At 40.1% G+C, this 23,168-nt stretch overlaps 1 protein-coding gene across 1 annotated transcript in view; it reads left to right on the top strand.

The window, feature by feature from the left end:
• LOC132984272 (CUB and sushi domain-containing protein 3-like) overlaps positions 1 to 23,168 on the top strand; it is a 226,300-nt gene that overhangs the window by 145,690 nt on the left and 57,442 nt on the right. Inside the window, exons 38-49 of the mRNA XM_061051035.1 lie at positions 5,097 to 5,215; positions 6,377 to 6,446; positions 8,396 to 8,512; positions 8,717 to 8,926; positions 9,232 to 9,420; positions 10,506 to 10,683; positions 14,121 to 14,266; positions 14,764 to 14,844; positions 15,818 to 15,931; positions 21,075 to 21,263; positions 21,460 to 21,618; positions 22,875 to 23,063. Of these exons, the coding sequence (XP_060907018.1) occupies positions 5,097 to 5,215; positions 6,377 to 6,446; positions 8,396 to 8,512; positions 8,717 to 8,926; positions 9,232 to 9,420; positions 10,506 to 10,683; positions 14,121 to 14,266; positions 14,764 to 14,844; positions 15,818 to 15,931; positions 21,075 to 21,263; positions 21,460 to 21,618; positions 22,875 to 23,063 (1,761 nt within the window). The remainder of the gene's footprint in view (positions 1 to 5,096; positions 5,216 to 6,376; positions 6,447 to 8,395; positions 8,513 to 8,716; positions 8,927 to 9,231; positions 9,421 to 10,505; positions 10,684 to 14,120; positions 14,267 to 14,763; positions 14,845 to 15,817; positions 15,932 to 21,074; positions 21,264 to 21,459; positions 21,619 to 22,874; positions 23,064 to 23,168) is intronic.

Raw genomic sequence — 23,168 nt, 5'->3', positions numbered from 1 at the left:
GTCAGGGTAATTTCCTCTTTTTTTGTCTTTCTAAGGCTCCATTGATTTTAATATGTTACTTTCTCTATCTCCTACTCACATTTGCCTTAATGCTAGTTTGTTGCTTACTTACTCACCCACGCAAAGCAATTTTCTTACTTAAATGTGTGGCTTAGGGGGACCTACGTCACTCTTTTTAGAGAAGTGCATCAAGCACAGTGAGAAAAGGCTTCCACAAGGACCACAAGAGTGGGAGAGAAATTAACTCCATAATGTTAGGGAATGGTAAAATGGGAGGATGTTCATGACACACAAGGAAAGGATGTGATAAGAGGCCTGCTTAAAATATCAAACTAAGCCCCACATGCACAAAGCAACCAAGAAATAACATTTTCAGGAAAACAATTTCTCGCCAATGTGTGACAAAACAAAAGATGCACGAAAAACATTCCTGTCACCGAGTCGGTCCTCACTGTCAGTCGTGTCAGTCCGCAGGCGTCACGCCAGTGTTGAGAACGACTTTGCAGTCATGTCTCTCACAGTCAGACTTTCGTTTCCGCAGCAGCCTCCTCTCGCTCTGTAGCATTGTCTCTCTGTGGGATCTCTCCTCTCTGCACAACCCCCCCTCCCCCCCTCCACTTCAACCTACTGCTGAGAAACACTTCAGTGCCATGTCTCCTATTCAAAATGTCCGATCAACTGTCTTACACTTTGCCACTACTGCCCTGGTAATGTGCATCCCCTGATGCTTTGCGTAAACCAGACTTCATTCATACCCCTTCCTACTTTTCCTCTTGAAATTCATGCTTTATTTGTTAGCTTACCTGCCATATGCTTCTACTGTCTGCCTATTGGCAAACCATTTTGAATGTGTGATCAAGACATGTTGCTTCTCTGTGAAACTGCTCATTAAGTGCTTGTCAGATTTTTTTGTTCTGCTGTTTCATATTTTTTGATGTTCGAGACGACTTTGTTTGACCGAAGATCAGATTCTACATTTATTTGATCAAATTACAGACCTCTTTTCTGTCTGGTTTTATCGCTGTATCTTACATCGCGCCTGTGGTTACCCGGAACAACCCATTTATTTTTCACACACTCCAGTTCTTAGCTACAAATTAATGCTCTGAGTGGAGAGGGAAGAAAGAGGCAGGGGAGATTGGCACGGACCCAGCCAGTCAACCATCTGTTTTTAAATGTTTCCTGTGGGTGATTGTTGCAGTCCACTGAGACCACTCATAGAACTCCCGTATACCACCCATCAGTAAAACTTCTTAATAGCCCAGCGTTTTTTTTACCAGCTCTCCTAAGGCAGACAGTATGCTATAGTTGAAAAAAAAAATAAGCGTGTTCTCACAGGCAATACGGCCGTTTGAATTCCAAATAAAATTCCACACAAAGCTTCAACCGCCGCAGTCTGCTGAGGCCTTCATTATTTCCACATGAGCTGCATTGAGTGAGTACAACAAAATGAATCAGTTTTAGACAGTTTGTAAAGAAAGTTGTCGGCCGAATAAGCCCTTAGTTCTGTCAACATCAACGCTTAAAGGACTTTATGGGCTAATTGTATGAAACTGGAATGTGCAAAGCATAATAGAGATAGTATTATTGATCAGTCCATGAAGTGAAGAACGTTATTTTCATAGAGATAAGGCAGAACCTTGAAGAATAACTGAAGACTATGGTCTATACCTGTACTTGCTTGCTATTAACTTAAAGGCTAACATATTTTCACACCACTTGCTTGTCCAATAGTAAACCATTTCCATGATGTGCTGGGGAAACGTACATTGCAATTCAGTGTAAAATGACTCCGCTGTGGGCATTCTGTGTCAGGTACTATCTACTACTCAACTCTTTGGTCTCTTACCTAATTAGGGCAAAGGATGCATGTTGAAACATGCTGGCAGCTTTTGTAATTTAACAGTGATCTTTATATCAGGTTGGGAGGAATGGCACAAGGTGAAGACATATTTACGCAGATCGAGATGCAGAGTGCAATTTTGGATCTCTCGGTCCCAGGAAACATTATTTCTTTGCATGTCTGGTCAAATCACATACCTTCACAAGCATCACCAAGATCGCCCAAAAATGACAACAACAAAAAAAACAAACAGCTTCTTTTATTCATCAAATCTTTTATAAGTTCTGTTTTAAATGAGTTCAAGCAGTTGGTTGGATAAATGAGTCTTTCTTGTAAAAAAAAAAAAAGCTACCCAAAAACTGAAGGAGGAACGCATACGATCCTTTCATTCAGTTGAACTTATATTTTGTAGACATTAGCAACAGGAACATAGGATAGGTTAGGTTTCCAAGCTAAGTGTTTCTTTAAGTCGATGCATTGCACTTAAATAGAAAACAGGATCTGAAAGTGTTTGCACTTAAATGGCTTTTTCCCGACTCAAAGCTGTCACATGAAGGTATCAGCAAAGTGGCTTTTCTAACACAGACATTGATTTCTAGTGTCCTTATATACAACATAATGATTAGACATGTGATGGATATCACATTGATACCTTTCAGAAACATATTACATTAATCATTTCCTTTATTTATTAAACAAAATATTGCTGCCCTTAATGTATACACATTAAAATAACATATTTGTGGCTCACCTTTGGCTGTGCTCTTCAACAGGTTAAACACTTCATCTGAATTCACTAAAAGTCATTAAGTAGAATTTCTACTTTTCAACACAAGTAAACAATGAGAAGAAAAACATAACAGATATAATGTTTGAAGAAAATGATCTCCTGCCTGTGTTGTTCACAGAATCTAAACAACATATTCTGATTTGTAAACTTAAGCCACTTCTCAACTTGTGTATTTGCATCCTTACAAAGCACCCTCTTTTCCACTTGTTTTCACCCTGTGACCTGCGTGTTTGCTTCTGCATCTGCTATGTAGATATGATTATCTTTTTGTTTGTTTTTTAAGACAAACTCGAAACTTGAATTTTAAACACTTGCTGTTTCTTCACAAGTTAAAGTTTTCTGTGATTCTAGAAATAATTACATTTATGGAAATGCACAAATTCAATTAAAACAAGGAATAGATTAAACTATCAGCTACACTTGGACACAGACAACTGTTATTTGTTCAACTAGATACAATCACCAAGGCATCCAGTTAAAAGTATGAAGCATGCTTGATAAGGGCGGGACTCTCTCCAGACGCAGTTTGGCTCTCAGGAACAGTTTGGTTGTCGACCTTCTCACAGCAGGGTGACAACAGTCTTTGCCAAAATGAGTATTCTGACAGTTTGACTGGAACCCATCTGGGGCTCAACGGGAAACGGTTCCTTCTGTTAGTCGGCCTTCACGTTTAACCTGACCAGAGCTCAAAGGTCTATCCATGCCCAGTCGAGGTTTGGCACGCTGCCCCTGGCTGTGGGAGCTGGACTCTAACTTTCTCACTTTGTCATGACTGGTAAACACGGGCTTAGTAGATGCAGACTGACAATGGCTTTAGTCTATAATTCCGTATGATTTAATTGGTATGATTAATTTTTGGACGCTGTTTTTAACATGTGTGTGCGCGTTTATATACAGGCTATGTTTGTCTTGTGCTTGTAATATTTCAAGCAGTTGTCATTGTATTATTTCACCAATCCAAATAGTTCTTTGGATAATAAAATAATAAAATGTGACACCAAATCTTCTTGAAATCAATTCAATACCCAATCTATTCTTCTATTTCACATTTGAAATTTCAAAGTGATACTTAAATCTGCATATACAAACCACACAGCATCAAGTATACACCCACTTATACAGAAGCTCTTGTCTAGGTGTTGCATCTTCTCCTGCTCTCATATTGCTTCCTGCTTTGTGTCTCTTAGGTTACTGTCTTCCTCCCACACAAATATCCTCTCTAACTTTCACTGGCTGCTGAGTGAAGTGGCCCCTCCCCCCTAAGTCCACACTTTTGAGAGTTGCCTACAAATTGTTCTGAATCTTTTGTGGCAATTTCTTCTGCAATGTTTACGTTTGTCCACCCACCTACTTGTTTGAACCTGTTAACTCTCTGAGTGGGCTTGTGTGGGACTTTGTGTGTATTTTCCTTACTTGAGTGGTGTTGGCATGTGTTATCTGTGCCTACGCAAAGGCGGAGAAGGACTATTTGTTGTTGCTGTTTTTATATATCTTCCTTCGCACTACAACTCGCCGAATGGCCTGCATACTAATTACACTTCAAGGACAAGACTTGTGTGAATATGCTTATAGAAGTTTATTACAAAGGTCCCCTCTCTTCCATTTCTTATTTATTACCCTTGCAGCCTGCGCAGCCAATTTTAATAAACACTGTATTTATGCATCAGAGTAAGCATTCAAATGTCCTACTAACCGATGGCTTGTGTCAGTTGCAAAACTTAGAAATGTTTTCTTTTAAAGCCACTTTTCTCTGATTAACATAAGAAGAGGTTTATCAGTAATATAGTGAATTATGTGCATATTGCAATTTCTTCTTCTCTGACTGCAGATCTGAATACATTGTATATATGCCAGTCACACCCTGGAAACATTAAGCTGATTTTTTCCGACTTAACGTGACTCCAGCTTAAATTTATCTCAAAAAGGCTATTTTAGTAGGATCCAAAGATGGCATCAGCGTGGCTTCTAAGTCATTAGAACACAATATCAGGCCCCTCAATACCTGGCAAGTGTCACTGTTATCACTTTGTTCCAAAGGAACTCTATGCTCCTCTCAAGTAATACTTCAGGGATTTCTTTGTAATTTCACAGTGATTGCTTCAATCCACAGTCAGAGGGATTTAGCCATTACAGCCAACAGTAGAATAACTCAGTGACTTGTCCCAGTTTGTAAATGTTATGAAGAGGGAAAAGGAAAAATGACTGACAATTATTATTCAATTATGAGCACATGGAAATGAGGCGCTGTGTAATTACATGTTCAAAGGTTTGGTTATAATTTAATTATTTGCGTTTCTTCATAGATATCAGGTGCTGAATTTTAATGTTGCCATTTAATCTAGATGCCTAACCATTAACTCAAATAAATCACATGTATTGAGTCGTTTCAGGTTGTGATTTTTACACATATTGTGCAGAAGAATAATTGCTGTCCACACTTGTGTGTTGTGACTCTGTCCTAAGCAATAGGTTTGGATTCGTGCCCAGAGCCGCTGCCTCCCAGTAACGGCCAAAGAGTGGGCGACCGTTACACTGTGGGTGACATGGTATCCTTCCAGTGTGATCAAGGCTTCTCTCTGCAGGTATGTAAAGCATGCAGTGAATTTAAAGCAGATATACGGCTATCTTATAGTCCTGATAAGTGGGTCATATCTACCTACCTGGGGTGACAATGTCAAGGGAAAACCCCGTAGGATGAGCCTGTCAAGGAAGACCCGCCGAGTGCTTTTTTGATGACATTTGTGTTTGAGTGAGCTGAAAAGTGAGATCTGGAAAGAAACATGCTGATGCACAAGTGTGGGGTAACTGTCCATGTATTTATGCTTGGATCTTTATTTCCAAGTGTGTGTGTACTTTGCTCGCATGTCTTTCTGCTTGTATGTTTGTGTGTGTCTGCAAAGCAGCTTTAAGTTCCTCCAATCCTCTTCAAGAAGATTCTGTAGCTGTGGCATTTTGAGCTGTGGAACTCCACAACGCCACGGGCGATGGATTGTGTTAACAATCGCCTTACTAATCCCTCACCGATTTTTCTTCTTGGTTTGTGCATTCTCTGCTCTCCACATTCTCTCTGGACCAAATTCTAACTTCTTACAAAAATCTTCAGGCTCAGTAACTGAACATCAGGAATAGGCTGGAGGCCATTGCGGAAACAAAAGACAGTCTTTTGAGTTCAGATCTGTGTGTTTGTAATACAACTCTGCATACACACCGTGCTTTTGTTGATTTGGGTTTTAGTATGGTGTACGTGCTGGTTCAAGAATGTACTTATGTGCATTCTGCAAGCATCTTGGCAACAGGAAACAAACTGTACGAATTTAGTTTGGATCAAAACATCAACACTGCTATGAATACTGTAGATGGGATAAACTTGTGATATTCATCACTTTTAGGATAGTCCTCTTTCAGAAAGAAAACAAATCTGTAAGCAGGATGTTTGTGTCTTGTTGTTCTCTCAGGCTGTAACACATCTCTCTGTAGTCAGACCCCTGGTGGTACACTCGCTGCCCAAGTAGCAGCAAGAGGTCCATCTCCTACTCTTTATACCATCTGATATTTACACACAAGACCTTGAAAAGAGGATTTGAAAAGCTAAGAATCTGACTGTTCACTAATTCCACTGATCCACAAGACAGACGTGGACTTCAGCACCTGTCGGTTTGATCTCTTGGTGTTTATTTTCTTTTTTTATTGCTCATGATTTAGGAGGTGGTGAATTTATTGTTTTTGTCTGTTTTCCTGAACAGGGTAATGCATATATTACCTGCATGCCTGGGCCCGTCAGAAGGTGGAATTACCCCGTACCTCTGTGTTTAGGTAATGTATTATTTGATGCAGTCTGACATTGCCAGCATATAAGATTTCAATAATGTTCTAAATGAAGACAACAAAACCATATTTCTTTCCTCAAACACAGTCAGTGTCTGTATTTTGTCATTTGCCATTCACCTTGTTTCTTTGACTTTTTCTTGTTTGTCTTCTCCTCTCCCTCTTATTTCAATTTCCCCAGTTTCTTATACCAAAACACAGCCACATAATCGACTGTTGGCCTCAGAGAGGACTTGTTATTGTATTCGTAAATGCATTAATTTCATCGTGAGCTCAGAGAGGGGGTGATTTGTGGCGTGGAGGGCTTGGGGGGTGTGGATTGTGCATTTTCTGCATTCCTTTTCAGTTTAAGAATCAATAAGGCTCGGAACCACCTTGGTGTGTTGTTCGATTTCTTATAAGCCTGAAGAGAGTCCTGACTCTCCCCTGACATTTCCTCTGATGCCATAGTGATGGATTCCTGAGATGAATAAGGAGCCACTCCACTTTGTCTCGCCTCGCTGTTCTGTTGCCCCCAATGACACACATGTACACAAGCACACGCAAACACAAGTGGTAACACACTTTCACTATGGAAATGAGGAAATTCATGCCTTCAAATTCATAGACTGACTTTTGGGCTCTTCATGTAAATGTTGTTTCCCTGTGGCTTTCACAGTTCACTGCAGACATAAATCCCAGCTTTAATGTTGACAGGCCCGCTCGTCGATGTGCGTGTTTGCTCGTTAGCTCAACTCCTTGCTCGTTCATAGAACATACGCTCACCCTTGACGCCCCACGATCGGTACTCACTATGTTGCAGATAAACTCACATCAAAGTGGTCGCGTGCCCCTGTGCAAGGCAAGGCAAGTTTATTTATATAACACATTTCAACAACAAGGCAATTCAAAGTGCTTCACACAAGACATCAAAAGTGTCATGACAGAGGAAAAAGGAAACATTAGAATAGAACATTAAAAAATCACTTCCTTCCTTCCTTGGCATTTTTGCTACCTTCAGAACCCAGATTTCAAGGATGCATGTGAGATTTTCCCTAAATCCTGAAAATGTCTTTGACAGGATGCATATTTTTACGGTTGTATGCAGAACCTCCTGTACGAACAAGTTAACATCATTAGTTGAAAGTCCCCAAAGAAATGGCAGAAATGATTCTTGTCATTCCAAATATTTGACTAAAATATAGGCTGGTTGTGGTTGCAATTGGACAAAGGACTTTTGATAACCTGTAGTTTAAATTGAGGCTATAGTTGTATTACACCTTGGTGTTTATGTAAGACAAGGGGAGGAGTGTAACCTTCTCAACAAGCGGAAATGTTCATAAATGCATAGTCAAAGAAGAGAGGTGGCGTGCTGCAGGCGGAGGGTTAAGTAATCACAACCACAGCTGAGCAAAACCGTGGTGCTGTATTGAACATTGACTACCTCATTAATTTTAATTTAAAGCATCACCAAACAAGAAGCGTGCCGAGTCTTTTATCTCTTGCCCTCATTGATAAAATGCCCTCATGGAGCATAATCCACACAGTCAAGCAGAGATGTATTTGCACATGTAACAGACATGCTCAAACACAGTGACATAAGCACCTCCACCCCCCATATCCCCCACCCCAACCCGGAGCTCATAAAGCCCACTCACAGCACTTCATTTTCTCTCTCGCCCACAAAGCCGCCCCTTTTCCACAGCGTGCATTTAAACACAAGAGCATAAAAACACATACTTAAGAGCACAGGTGGCACAAACAGAACCGCTGCTCTTACTGCTTTTGATACACACAAAACAATTATGCATGTACTAAACCCCACAAACACACAAAGTGTTAGCTCTTTGCCCTCCCTCCATATTCACCCCCTGGTCATGTTGTTTTTCTTTGTTTTCCAAATGAGCCGTTGTGTGGAGAAGTGACATGTTCTTTCTCCTTGGTTGGTCTCCCCCCAGCTCAGTGTGGCGGCTCTATGACAGACTTCAGCGGCGTCATCCTCAGCCCAGGCTTCCCAGGGAATTACCAGAGCAGCCTGGACTGCAGCTGGAGAGTTCAACTCCCAATTGGCTTCGGTTTGTCATCCCACCCTGGACCACCATTTCTTCTTCTGCTCTCTTTTTCTCTCCTTTTGGTCTTTTTCTGATCTGCTAGCTTTGTTGTCTCTCCTGTCTCCTTTGTTTCCTCCTCTCCTCTCCTCTCCTCTGTTCTTGCTTTGTATTTAGTTTGAGATCTTTAGTTAATCTCCTAGATTAACCCTCTTTCTTTCTACTTTTTAGGAATCCATCTGCAGTTTCTGAACTTCTCCACAGAGCCTGTTCATGACTATCTGGAGGTCCGCAGTGGGAGCCTGGAGACGGGAACAGTGATTGATCGGTTCAGTGGCCCAGTGGTGCCCAACTCTCTTTTCAGCACCACCCATGAGACTACACTCTTCTTTCACAGCGACTACTCCCAAAACAAGCCAGGCTTCCACACTGTCTACCAGGGTGAGGGGCAAAATAAGGGTCCTCTTTATTAAAGTTAAAAGAGAGTTATATTAGTGCAAGGGCTCAAAAAGTAAAAGAAGATTGAGAATAAAATTCAGAATGAAACACTTTAACCAAGGTGATAAGATTACTAAAGGCTGAAGAGTAAGGAGAAATAAACCAATGAGGACCTCAGCGGAAAAAATAAAAAAATGCATCCTTGAATCAAAAAAAAAAGTATATAGTGTATTTTTTAAACTTTTAAACCAGTGTGGAAAAAGAACTCTTAAGTAAGGACTATGTTGTGTTTTTATGTTTTTCTCCAGCATACGAGCTGCAGAGATGTCCAGACCCACGACCATTCCGTAATGGCATAGTGATCGGTCAGGAGTACAGCGTGGGGATGACAATTTCCTTCGAGTGCCTTTCAGGTTACACTCTGCTCGGAGAGGCGTCTCTTACATGTTTGCACGGAGTCAGCAGGAACTGGAATCACCCGGTCCCCCGCTGTGAAGGTGACTGAATAGTGCCTTTTAAAAAAACGGGAAAATGGGGTTTGTGTGTCTGTGTTGTTCTTGTGCAGAAAGAATGTACCAAAAAAGCAGCACTGGATGCCTCTCAGTATTGCACTACCAAGACCCAAATATTACCACAGAGAGGCACATTGTCAACAACTTATATATTTATTAGTCATAAAAAAAACTCTTCTTTGATATTTGTCTGAAGTTTCTTTCCACAAACACATGAAGAAAATATTTAAATGAAAGTGTGCATAAAGATCCTTGCGAAAATAATGCTGCTTTCTTAGAAGCTGACTGAAGTAAAGACGAAGATGCTTTTTCCATCAACAAAACTCCATAGAAAGAAGGTCTTTGAAGTTATTCTGAATAGAAGAATATTGGGGCTTATAGCCCTGTCTTTTATTCTTACACATTAAGGCATCTGAGTCCCTTTTACCAGTGACAATGCACCATTTTACAGAACTAGAAACTGATACAGCACATTACAAAGCCATACGGTGTGGATCTTTATTAGAAAGCTAATCACAGCTGCCTCTCTTGTGATTTCATTCGGACTCCTCAGATGTTGCTCAGGGATGATAAAATACGGCTCTCTTCCCATCAGTTAAGTGAAGCAGCAGCAGCGTACGCTTCAAGTCCACAACAGAGTGCACTATTTATCTGAGAGAGTGTTAAATAGTTTTGTTTTGCTCTGTAGATACAGTGTTGTCCCTGTCTAGTTTACAGGCCTGTTCTGATCCTGAGGGCACTGCTATGGCTTTGACTTCCAAGTTCAAAGTCAGATTTTAACACATTCCCTCTGATGGAGTATGACGGGGAGGTTAAGTGTCTGAACAGTGTTCAGTGTTCACAGAAACCAGCATCCCTCCCGTGCAGTTGTATCTAACAGGTGTATCCAGCATCCCCACCTCCTTAGTATCTCGATGATAAGCTATTACTGTAACACAAAGTTATGGTTTGTTTTATCAAAGGCTAGTGGTGACACAACCATAAATGCAGGTTTTATGACATGAGTTATAAAAAGCAGAATACTTTCTTATTTTTATTCAGCCTCTCTGATGTTTCTCCCCTCCCTCTAGCTCTCTGTGGAGGGAATGTAACATCCATGAACGGCACAATTTACTCTCCTGGACACCCAGCCGAGTATCCACACTTTCAGGACTGCATGTGGATGGTCAGAGTGCCTCCTGGGTACGGCATCTACATCAACTTCTCTGTTATCAATACAGAGCCAATCTACGACTACATCACTGTGTGGTAAGTGGACATTTCACTCTCAGTGGGACATTGTTCATCAGTCAACAGCTTAAGGCACGCGCCAAATGTACTTTTTACTACAAAGAGCTGCATAGAGTTCAATATACACTGTTCTTGAAAAACATGTTTTTAAGCACTACAGGATCCTAACAAAGAACTATTTTTTGAATAATTCCAAACAGTCTTCCACAAAGTATAACCTAAGTCTGTGCCATATCTCATGCATTTCCGTATGAATTGTTTTCATTACTCAAGAAAAACTGGACATTATTTAAGATTTCTACGATTACATTTTGTATTGTAAGTATTTGCAAAGGCAAACTTGAAAGCTGCACACAATGTTGGGACCGTTGAACTATATAAAGCCAAAGGCCAGTTGAACAAGCTTTGTTCACAGCTTTCGATGTGACACCTGTATCAGAGAAGCCAGCAGCCATCTAAATGTGTTGACCTTTGTCTGGACTTCTGTGGATTCATTTTTTTTTTTTTACCCCTGACAACTTTCCTTACAGCCCCTAGCTGAAAGAAAAAAAGATTATGCTGTGTGATGAAATCAAAAAGACTGAAGTAAAGTCTGTGTCACAAGTGTCCCTCTTCCCCTCCCCACTAAACTTATGGTAGATGTTTAATTCTAGCTCTCCAGTGAGTGTTCCATAAAAAGAAGGGAGTTGTGTAGAAAGAGGAAAACATGAGCACTGAGGTACTTTGGATGTCTGTTAGTCAGTACAAACTTAAACTCCTAATGAAGAATTGAACAGAGGTAAACTGTTTGATACCACCTGCTTGTTGTCACTCCAGCAGCTGTCTCTCTGTCTGTCTCTCCTTCTACCTTTCTGTAGCCTCTCTGAAGTATAGAAACCCCTCAGGCAGTCAGGAAGCTGTCCTCGTGGGGGATAGAGGAGGGAAATGCCTTCCAGCATCTGGGGCTACCACTCTGAGTATGGGAGGAGGGAGCTCCTGGCACTACTGTTTCCAATGAAATAGCGCATAAACAATATGTCCCCTGATGGTAACATTTCATTCCCCTGTCTGACTGCCATCTCCTATTTTGCTGATCGCTAGATTGCAGTGGGACTTTTTTTAATATACAAGATATTAAAGGTACCCACATATACTAAAAGCATTTAGTGTAGATCATTCAGGTGGATTGCCCTGGAGCTACCTGAAAGTGACAGTAATGAAAAACTTTTCTCCTGAACAAAAGGAACGTTTGTATATATAAAAGAACACTGTTGTCTTCTCAAATTAATTGTTTTTTATAGCCCCTGAGAAAAATGCGTTTAGTTTGTTCCCGCATGCTCTACCGAAAAATTTTATGCATCTCATCCAGGCTACTTATTTCAGACACAGATATAGCAGCAACATTCTTACAGAGGTTTGGAAGTTCTGCCCAGCTCTCATTAGCAGCATTGCTCCTGGTTTCTGTGCTGTCAGCAGCTAATGCATGCATCAGAAATGGACTGCAAAAAAGGTCTACAAACACACCACCACCATTCATCTATCTTTCATCCATGTGTGAAGGATATAGAGAAATGTCCCCAGTGATAGCAGCTTTCATGTACAGTTTAGAAACTGTTTATGAACAGTTTATATAGCCCAGCTGAAAACCAGATGAAAAAAAGTCCTCAATGATTTCCTCTTAATTGCCATGCCAGAGTTAGAATATGTTTATCTATGTGTTCATCTACGTCAATATTAACAGTGTAGGGAATCTCTTCAAGTTGTCAGAGCTCAATAAGTTACATTTTATTAAAACATTTTATTTAACCGTTATTGAACAAGAAACTGTCACATTGGATTGAAATGTATTTTGTAAGGGAGATCTGGCTGGAAGGGCACACAAGTCACATTTAAATGAAAATAAATCAAATAAAACAAGAACCAGACATATTCAGCTTGAAGAAGGCTATTCCTTTTGTTGGTTACATTGACTTTTAGCAGGGCTGTAATATTTTCCAAGGGCTCTAGATCATTTACATTTTTAGATTATCTCACGTCCAGGGAGAAAATGGGAAAAAAAAAGTTTAAATCTCAGTGAAAACCCTTGATCTTTTGGTTATTACAAGTCATCACACAGAATGTGTATTGTCATATTGACGGTCTTGTTTTATAAATGTGTTTTCAGCCACTTCCAGCTTGAAGATATAAGCATGCTGGGGGCTTACCTGTTGAGACTAATTAGCTGTCTGACTAGCTCAAATGGCTCTATTTGGGAGGAGCAGTAGCACAGAAGGCCGACTGTTCTTTGAGCTCCCTTCAGCTCTATGACCTGCACAGGCAGCTCGTTCCAGCTTTTTAGATGTAATTTGAGAACTTTACCTTTAGGCTAAGCTCTATATTTAACATGACATTTGAGGAGTCTACCACTTGTCAGTTTCACTCTACATTGTCCACTCATTTGGAAACAAAGCTTAGATACTTAAACTCTTTCACTTGAGGCTACATCCCAAACTGCCAAAGATGGAAGCTGTCCAAGAGATGTGTCAAGCTGACAACATCCAGGGCCGTCAGCTCCCCAGGGTGAAGCTCCTCCTCCACTGGACCCATCCCAATAACTATGTCAATGACTGTTAGCGCCCTTGCCTCTTCTCTTTGTACAGTATCTGGTTTGTTATTTTAGGTGCCAGGAGAAGTCTGTAGACATTTTCCCAACCTCAATCAGACTTCTATTATCAAATCAGTTCACCTTTTTGAATATGTTATGACATTAATGTAAAGAAAGTTTGACTTGTTTGACTTAGTGTAGTGAGAAGTTAAGACATGGCTCTGAACCAGTGGTAAATGACCATGCACAGTAATGTACTATACACTCTCTTCACAGATAACAGCCTACTCTACAAAAAGTTCATTATGATTCAATTAAATTTAAATTCCCAGGGATACAGTTCCTCATACTTCATGTTATTCGGTGAAGTGCTTTAGGTGTTTTTGATAAGAGTCCATATATTTTCTTCTTCTGGCATTAATCCTTCCAGGTTTGTAAGGGCTTAAGGGATACACCCTCATTATCCAAAATCATGTACGAAATATTAACCGTCCAAATAAATTCAAAGTAAGATTTCACAAGAGCAAAGAGGTCACAATAACTGTTATGGACTTTGCAGATTTCTACAGCATACCACTGATTTTATAAAAAAATAAAACTTTATCCCCCATGATCTATTTGTATCATAGCTCTGCTCTTGGCTCCACCACTTATTTTTTTTACTAAGTGTTGTAATTTGAAACTTCTTTCTCAGATCCTGACTGATGTCTCTATACCGCTCTGACTAAACAAGTTGTGTTGTTTGATCCAAGCAGGTCAAAAGTGGTGTTCATACTTATATAAAACACTCTTTCACTTTCTGTCCACCTCCCCCCCAGCTAAGCTCTTTCTGTATTTTCCCCCCTCACCCCTTCAAATCCTAAATCTGTCCACCTCTCTCTCTCTGTATCAGGGATGGGCCCGATCAAGCTTCGCCTCAAATCGGTCAGTTCAGCGGCAGCTCTGTACAGGAGGGCGTGTCCACCACTGCCAATCAGGTCCTCATCAAATTCCACAGCGACTTCAGCACCAGCGGTTTCTTTGTGCTGCATTATTACGGTAACCTCCCCTTTGATTCAAGCTAAGTAAAGACTTCGCTCCAGACTGCTGTACTGACCCCTATTCATTTGATCTCCGGTTCTCCTCATTGCTGAAATCCTGCTGCAGTAATAAAGATCACAAAAGAACCGAGGATCATAATTGTACCATGTTTCTTTACTGGAACGCCTTCAATTTTATCCTTTTAATGACTCATTATATGACCTCTTTTCTAATTTTTCTTCCTATAAATGATACATTTCCATTTGTGTTTTCACTTTAAAATCCCCTCTAATAATTAACTAAATGTCCCCCAACTCAACTAAATTAGTGTTTGTTTTTTTTTGATGATCATGATAGTGATGCATGGAATTATATGATACTGGAAATTTAATTTGAGATCATCGTGTGTAAGTGAATATGTATACACTCTCTCTTCTCTCTCTTTCACTGTCTCTATAACTTGAGTAGCACAATAGAACTGTTGCAGATATCATCCCTTTTTCTCTTTCCTGCAGCATACCAGCTAAGAACATGTCAGCCCCCCCCTCCTGTTGCCAACGCTACTATCCTAACTGATGATGACGAGTTTGAAATAGGTTTGTCTTATTTTATTTTCCTGTTTACTGGCTAGGGACAGTGCATATTAAAAAAGGAAGATTGCACCAGACATGCAGTTGTTTCCTTGGAAAGCCGTGGATGAAAGAAAAAGATAAAAATGTGTTAAGCCTTTTATTGAATAATTAATTCCCTTGTAGGTTTAATCCTTCATTCATCCATTGCTTGTATGCTTTGTGTGGATTGATTTGTGAGTTTGTTTCTCCATCTGTCCATTTCACGATTTGAAACAGCTTTGTTGGTAGCATACATACATTTAAATGAGCAAATTTATTCCATAATTCTGCCACTTGACAGATGTTTTTCACAACCTTCAATGTCTCATTCCATCTGCCAGGTGCTGTTTGTTTCTTTCTTTTTCTTACTTTGTTGCTCTATGCTCTACCTTGTTCTCATCTTTCTTTCCTTTTGAAATGTTCCATCTACTAATGCCCCCTGCAATAAAAAGAGTTTAAGGGCAGGGCTAATTAGCTCTGCATATAAGCTGTTTGTATTTTTAGTGTTCAGAAGTGGAAATAATGTGGCTAGTGGCTGCTTCACTTTGCATCTTTGATTCTGAGCGTAATTCACATTTCATAAGAGAGAGTGTGTGTGTGTGTGTCTGTGTGTGCAGCATGTGTTTGCAGATCTGTAACGTAATGAAGTGCCTTTAGTACTTGTGCTAGCTAAAGGGATGTCAATCTTCATTAGAAAATGTGCTGTTGATTACTGTTTCAAGTGCTGCTACTGAGAAGGCTTTTACTGACAAAGCTCTGTGGGGCTTTTTTCTGTCTGTGTGTGTGTGTGTGTGTGTGTGTGTGTGTGTGTGTGTGTGTGTGTGTGTGTGTGTGTTTGTGTTTGGTGGCTTGTTAAATGATGTATATGTTTTTCATGTCCACTCCTGTGTGTGTGTGTGTGTGTGTGTGTGTGTGTATGTGCGTGTGTGTGTGATTGTGAATGTCAATGACCTCATAGGGGACATCATTCGGTACTCGTGCCTGCCAGGCTTCACTTTGGTGGGCAGCGAGATTCTGACCTGTCGACTTGGAGAGAGGCTCCAGATGGATGGACCCCCACCAGTCTGTCAAGGTTGGTTCTATTCAGTGTTTGAGTTTGAGTCTATGGGCATGTTTTTATGAGACCCTATACATGTTTTTGTACCTTGACGTAGGGCTACTCGTGTAAATGTGTGTTCATATGTCCAGTTCCTGTATGTGTGTGGATGTCACTCTGCCAAGGTTGGTTGTAGTCAGGAGCCTGCACTGTTGATGCATCATTTAACAGACTGGCAGCAGGGTCCCTTCCAGCAGACTCCTGGAGGCAAACAGCATCTCTGTTGTGATTTATTCAATGTCAAAGGGGAACACAACTACTGACCTGAGATCATAGACATGTGCTCCACTTGAACAAACCCATGACTGCGGAGGATCAGTGTGAAACAGATTACCGATCAGCAGGTTACATTGACAAGTGCAATGCAGCGAGGCAGAAGAAGGCCGGGGTTAATAAGGGCAGGGAGATTATTTTACCCCTGAATGTCTGCTCAAATTGCCCCATCAGTGTGATTGATGTAAAATGTCTACAAACCCATGTCCTTTCAGAAGATAGATTTTAAAACAAAAAGAAGTGTGTGTGTCGTTTGCATCAGAGATTTTGTTTAGACCAAAAAAAAAAGCCATCAGCCTGCCTGTCGTGGCAATACATCTCTGCTGCAGACATTTCAAAAGCTTCTATTCCCAGCAGATAGGCATCTTTTGAAGTGCCCTCAAGTCCATTGTCAACAAGTCTTTGGTTGATGAGCATTTCTGTCTTTTTTATGTCTAGAAACTATGAGCAATCTCATTGGACTTGTGATCAAGGCATGACAGATACTCGACAAACCCGAAGCTTGCATTCATAAGGCATCTTCGCATAGGGCTAGTGATTTGGAACCTATTTGCTTATCCCTGGCTTTTATTATTTGATGTCTGACTAGATATATTGGTTCTTCCCCTGAAGCAGTTTTGTGGCTGACATTGTTTTGTTCTTACAAGTAAGAATTTGGCTGTTTTCATTTTAGTTAATGGAAAGTGCAAAAAGTAAAGTCACAGAAAGGGAAGGCAATGCTTGGTGAACTGAAAGGGAATCCAGAATCTGCAATATGCTACATTAATATACCTATACGTGATTGATAAAGAACCTGTAAATAGCTTTGTAAGTGTTTGCAAAAATGTCAAAAGAGACAAAACTGTGATCACATTTTTCATTGAGTGCATTTTAGAAGCTTAAAACAACAGGGCAAACCTTTGCTTTTGCTTTTGCTGCATTGGGCCTATCTTCTATTTTTCAAAATTAATAATTTATGAAAGCACAAGAGATATGAAGTCATGCAGTGTTTTATTAGCTTGTTACACAGTGCTGGGTAAAGAGTCATAGAAAATAGATGGTAGAAAAGCCTTCTCGTATACAAGCTCTCTATCTGTCTGACAAACATGTACAATAATATTAAACCTAGGTTGTAAAACAAAAACTACAGTGAGAGTCTTCCAATGCATTTATTAACTGAAAGTGAACAACCTTGCAGATCAGCAAATAAAGGAATAGTTTGAATAATTGTATCGGTTTCATGCCAAGGGACGGCAGGCTTTTAGAGGAGAGAACACTTTTCAAGCTCTCATGTTGCATTGGTCCTGCCAGCTCACCTTCTCATGTATTACACAGAGCTCTGCCAGGACCAACAAGCCTCTGTCATCCACAAGTCACATATTGTATTTGAAGTGATTTCACAGGTTTCATTTAAGGGACTAAATTAAGCTGCTTGACGGGCACGGCATGTGTGTGGAACACAACACTGTTTTTCAGTTGATCAATGCAATCAATCGTATACTAGCAAATGGGATGAGTTTAAATATATTTACATTGGACAGCAAAGACTGTCATATTTGAAAGTCAGTTACTGAAAAGGGTCTTCATTGTCATGTGTGATAGATGGATAAGTTAACAGACGGTCGGCTGTTTATCAAAAGAGTACAAGTCTTATGAAGAAAGATCAAATTAGTTTCGTAAAAAGGCTGCACTATTAAAAAATCACATTGAAATGTTATGGGTTATTACAAAACATATTACACTGCACAGTAAAATCAGTACTGTAATAGTAGGAACGTTTCAATCATGCAACTATTTGTTGGACAAATAGGCAACATAGATACTATATCTTAATTGAAGAGTTCATAATATCCAGCCTTGAGCATTAAGTTGGCATTGTTAGGACTACTTCAGGACCTCTGGGTTAGTAATTTATTATTTGACATTTTCCTGGATCACCTCATTATTGTACTCAAGATTTCATTACATTTTCTTGTGTTAGATGTGTTATGTCCTTGTGCCACCACTCTGGAGAAACTAATTGCTCTCCTTGGGACATGTAAAGTTGAACTTAATTTGAGTTGACCTGCTGCTCACATTCAAGAGACTGCTACAGTAAGCTTGTAAAGAGGGCATTTTCTGTCGGCAGCTTGTCGATAGGGCAGAAGAAGAATTCTCCTGCATTTCCCCCTCATTCTGCTGTGTTTGTGTGGTAAACCCTTCTGTTAATTGTCATTTTATGCCTTTTAAGATAACACTCAAATACCCTTGCCTGGCTATGCAATTTCACCCCCCAAATACCCCTGTTTTTTTGTTTATTTCCCCAGGCTCTGTCTTTATAAGAGAGCCTATGAGGAAGGTTATGCAGTAGCTTTGATCAAGGATAGAGCCACAATTGAGTTGACTGCTCTGTTTGCTTGGCAAACCATCTGCCACACTGAGGTTGAGTCAAACCCATTTAATGTTGTCACATTGATCTTCACATTGCCATTGATTTTTATGTGTCAGAAAACGCAATAAAAAACAATGTCTGCACGTCATCTTCTCTATATAATCTAAGATTTATTGTATGGTGTCTTTGTTGAATTTGTTCCCATCATGTTATCATTCCTGTGTTCATTGTGTTGGTGTTGAGTTAGAAAAGTAAACACAGACGGGTTTTGCAAAAGGAATTACAAGACTTGTCTCTCAGTGTTGGAAAGGTGGTAGGTTAATAATGGATGTCACTGTAAAATGTGATTCTATTTATTGGCTAAATCTAAATAAGAAATGATGAATTATTTTCACGAATATGATACATATGTCTGCATTTGTACTAAAAGAGAACGCATATGAAGAAATTGTTTGATAAAGTCTGATTTCGGGGAAGCTTCCTATCCTTATCATGGTCCAATATTAGCCAATGGTGTTACAAAGCTACTATTGAGATGTCTGAAACTATTGTTAGTGTCTATTGGTTCCTCTTATAATTCACTGCACCCTCACATTTAAGGTAACACTGTTTAAGCCTCAACTGTGCTTACTGGAACACTTGTGTTTGTTTCCTAGCAACGACAGCTTATTTAAACAAGTATTCGGGGCTCAATTATTTCAATAACAAACTCACACCAGATAGACGGCTCTTCACACACATCATTAGATCAGGTCAAGTGAGTCATATTGTGTTCATCTTAGAGCTGTCTAATGTGATAAGTGCTGCTAGGAAGGGGAACAGTCTTTTGTTTGATAAGCCCACTGTGTAATTATGCGTGAGAAATAAATACATAGATAAATATATATATACAGATATATAGATATGTAGATATAATTGAATTTAGCAGCTGTTGGTAGCAATTACTAACATATTTCATACATTTCTGTTAAACTGAATTTGTGCAAGCTCTATGACAAATATTCCCGTTGGCATCAGAAGAAGCAGAGGTCCCTGCTGAAGACAGAACTGAAGAAGCAGCCCTGAGAATTTATGTAACTGTATGAACTGAAGACTCAGTGTTGAACTCTAGCATATCACCAGTGCACCAGTGAGAGTCTTTACTGGGCCAGAGAAACTCAGTTCTGCAGACCTTGTTTTTTATGAATTTTCTCAACTGCATGAAAATAAGTAAGATTTATATTCCTTTGGGGAAATTTTGTATGTTTAAAAAAAATCAGATTTTTTTATAGAGACTCTGAATTTGAAAATATGAGGTCTAAAATGACCTTTTTATTATTTTTCTGTTATTTTGGTTGTTAGCACTAACTCATGTCTAACAGGAAGCAGGTCAGTCGTGTTTAAAAATATTCTACACTATAAGCCAATCACAGAGCACATTATAAAAGAAGAAAGCAAAGAAATATAGAAATATGAAACTGCTTTTAGAAATACAAAAGTCACAAACGGGTCATCAGGAAAAGTCTTCACACTACAAAGCACAGAAAAATAGAGATCATGTTTTTCACAAACTGCCAGGCATTGGTACAGTAGTTAAGAAATGTTTCTGATTCATTTATTGTCTAAATAATGCAAGATAAGATGTTGCCTCCTTAGTCAATATTGTACTGTGTTTCTTTAAATATGGATTATGCCATGTACACATATTCTTGACCTTGATGCCCACACAGGGCTTTTGTTTTTCATTTGAAGATTAGCGTTGTTTTTAGAAAAAAACACTGACTGTTAGCAGATCATTTCTGCCTGTTACTCTGTCTTAGGCAAAGGCTGTTCTGGGTGAAACTTCTGCAGGGATATTCATACTGCTTTGTGTTACAACTCTCTCCTACACCTTTTTTTCTTGATACATGTCTGAATGTTTCCAGTGACCTTTTTATGTGGAACAGTTGTTCGCATTAACCTTTTCAATGTGTCATGTTTCTTCACTAGAGGCCCAAAAGAGAAACTTCTGTTACCGGCAGAAAAAGAAAACGAAAGAATAAAAAGACTTGTCTTTATTTCAGAGCTGCCAGACATCAGGAAATGAATGCATTACTCTTAGCCAATACACATAAAGTCACACACAAGCAGACACACACTGTCTAAACACAAATGCACACCATTTTTTTCATACAAAGTGAGCTGTCTCACCCACTGATTATTATTATGTGATAGATTGATACCAGGGGAGCATGGTGACAACAACAGATTTACCAGCTCAGCCCCTGGGTGCAATATAAGAAGGGCTGAATGTAATTGTTTCAGGACTAGTTAGTCTTTCTATGTAATTCCTACTGTCACAGTGTTGCATTGAGATGTGGACAGGGAAGACGGTACTTTCCTCACCTTATCTTGCCTATACCTCTTTTCTTCTGTTTCATGCCCCCATCTTTTCTTCTCTCTCTCTCTGCTGTTCCTCTTCTGCATCTTGTCTCCCCCTCATGCTGACTTAACCTTCTCCTGTTTATCTTCTTCCAGTCCAATGTCCAGCCCACGAGGTGCGTTTTGACTCAACTGGGGTGATCTTGAGTCCAGGCTTCCCTGAAAACTACCCAAATCTCCAGATGTGCTCTTGGCTGATCAATGTGGAGAAGGGTTACAACATCACTCTGCACTTTGAACTATTCCAGACAGAGAAAGAGTTTGACATCTTGGAGATATTTGATGGTGGGTTCTTAATGAGGGGTAATCCAATTATTGTCAGAAAAATCCAGAGAACTAACACAAACTAGCACATCTGTTATGTTTCGGTACATAATCCTCTCTTTAATGGCTGCATCTGCCATCATTTGAGTTTTACTTTGACCTGGATCTTTCTCTGAAACTTTTCATGTGTTTCTGTCTATGTCCATCTCTGTGTCAGGTCCTAACATCTACAGCCAGAGCATGGCCTCACTCAGCGGTGACATTGAAACACCCTTCAACCTGACCACCACAGGCCACCAGCTCCTGCTGCGCTGGTCCTCTGACCACGGCACTAACCGGCGTGGCTTCCACATCAGATATGTGGGTGAGTATCAAAGTATGTATCCAGCTTATAATAATATTCTTATTTTTAGTGCAATTTGAGTATACTGGTCTCTCTACAGGAAAGTGATAAAAGTCATGGGTTCAGCCATAAATATTTCAGACACTTGAATTAAACAAGTTTTAATACTTCATAGGGGCAAATATTCATTAAAACTTCTGTACAGTACTGTGAATATGTGACCCCATGATTTTTCTCACAGTGTGCTATGATTGTTTCAGGATATTATTCATCAAGTTTTTAATATCCGTTAATTTAGAAAAATACTTTTTATTTTCACATGATAGATAATAGCTCCCAACAGGAGGGTTTTTTTCACACAGAGAAACCATGAGGCAGTAACAAAGTCACAGCAGGCTTCCATGCTGCTTTGCACTCCTTAATTTAAAAAAGGTTTTTAAATTCTTAATTTGCTATTTAATAAAGCAAGTGGCTTAAGCAAGAGCAGCAGAGGGAATCTTCTTCCATCGAAATGCATCAATAATAATGGAAAAAGCACAAAGACATTTATTTTTCATGTCGTGTCTTGCCGTTATATTTAATACACGAGAGTGTTCCCGTGAAAGCAAGTCGGTGTGATGAATTTTGTAAAGAAAACTCCTCATTGACTTGATTGACTTGAACAGGAGCTGACTTACACTCCGGTGTGAGTCTTTTCATCTTAAATCCCTGCTATTTCCCAGTCATGCCGGTTTTTAAACAATGTTTGACAGCATTTGTAAGACTCAGATCCCTCCACTGTATCTTCCTGTCCTATCAGCTGCTTGGTGCTACTATTCTGGAAATCAAAATGAACATTTTTATGTATGATGGGCTGAAGATGAGGGAATGAAAGGCAATGCAACAAATAACTGGAGGACACAGCAGAAATGCATGTGTTAAAGTGAAATGGAAAACGTGCATGCCTATAGGCCAAAGAGGAATAGTGATAATGTGACTTTGAGGACTTCCTTTACTGTGTGGCATGCAGCCCGCGTGCTTAATAGATGTGACACTCCTCAGGCATTTTCCCTCATTATCTTTCTGCGTTTAAAATGGAGCCTTACTGTGAAGAGACATGTTCCCTGGGTTCTGACTCTAAAGGGGCTTTCTTAATGCTTCTCATCCTTTTCACTTTTACTATCTGCTGCTCTCTACTCCCTTGTCCTGATTTGATTCTCACCATCTCTCCTGTTTGTCTCCTTTTTCCCTCTCCCTGCCACTCATCTCCCCTTCCTTCTCCTTGCTCCTTTATTGTCCTTCTATTGCAGCCATGTACTGCAGTACTCCGGACTCCCCACAGCACGGCTTTGTAGTGAGCCAGACAGGGGGTCATCTCAACAGCGTAGTGCGCTGGGCCTGCGACAGGGGGTACAAGCTCATCGGAAAGGGCTCAGCTGTGTGCAAGAATACCTCCTATGGCTACTACACCTGGGACGCGCCAGTTCCCGCCTGTCAAGGTGAGCACATCGGGCCTGGCAGCCTTTTATTTCCTACTTGAGCCTGCCTCTTTCCTGGTTTTCTGGTCACTGCCTCTGCCCCACGCTCAGCAGGCAGACAGGCAG

Source organism: Labrus mixtus, chromosome 11 (assembly GCF_963584025.1).
Source record: "Labrus mixtus chromosome 11, fLabMix1.1, whole genome shotgun sequence".
Taxonomy (NCBI): domain Eukaryota; kingdom Metazoa; phylum Chordata; class Actinopteri; order Labriformes; family Labridae; genus Labrus; species Labrus mixtus.
The sequence above is the reverse complement of the archived record's forward strand: the minus strand, read 5'-3'. Positions and strand labels throughout refer to the sequence as shown.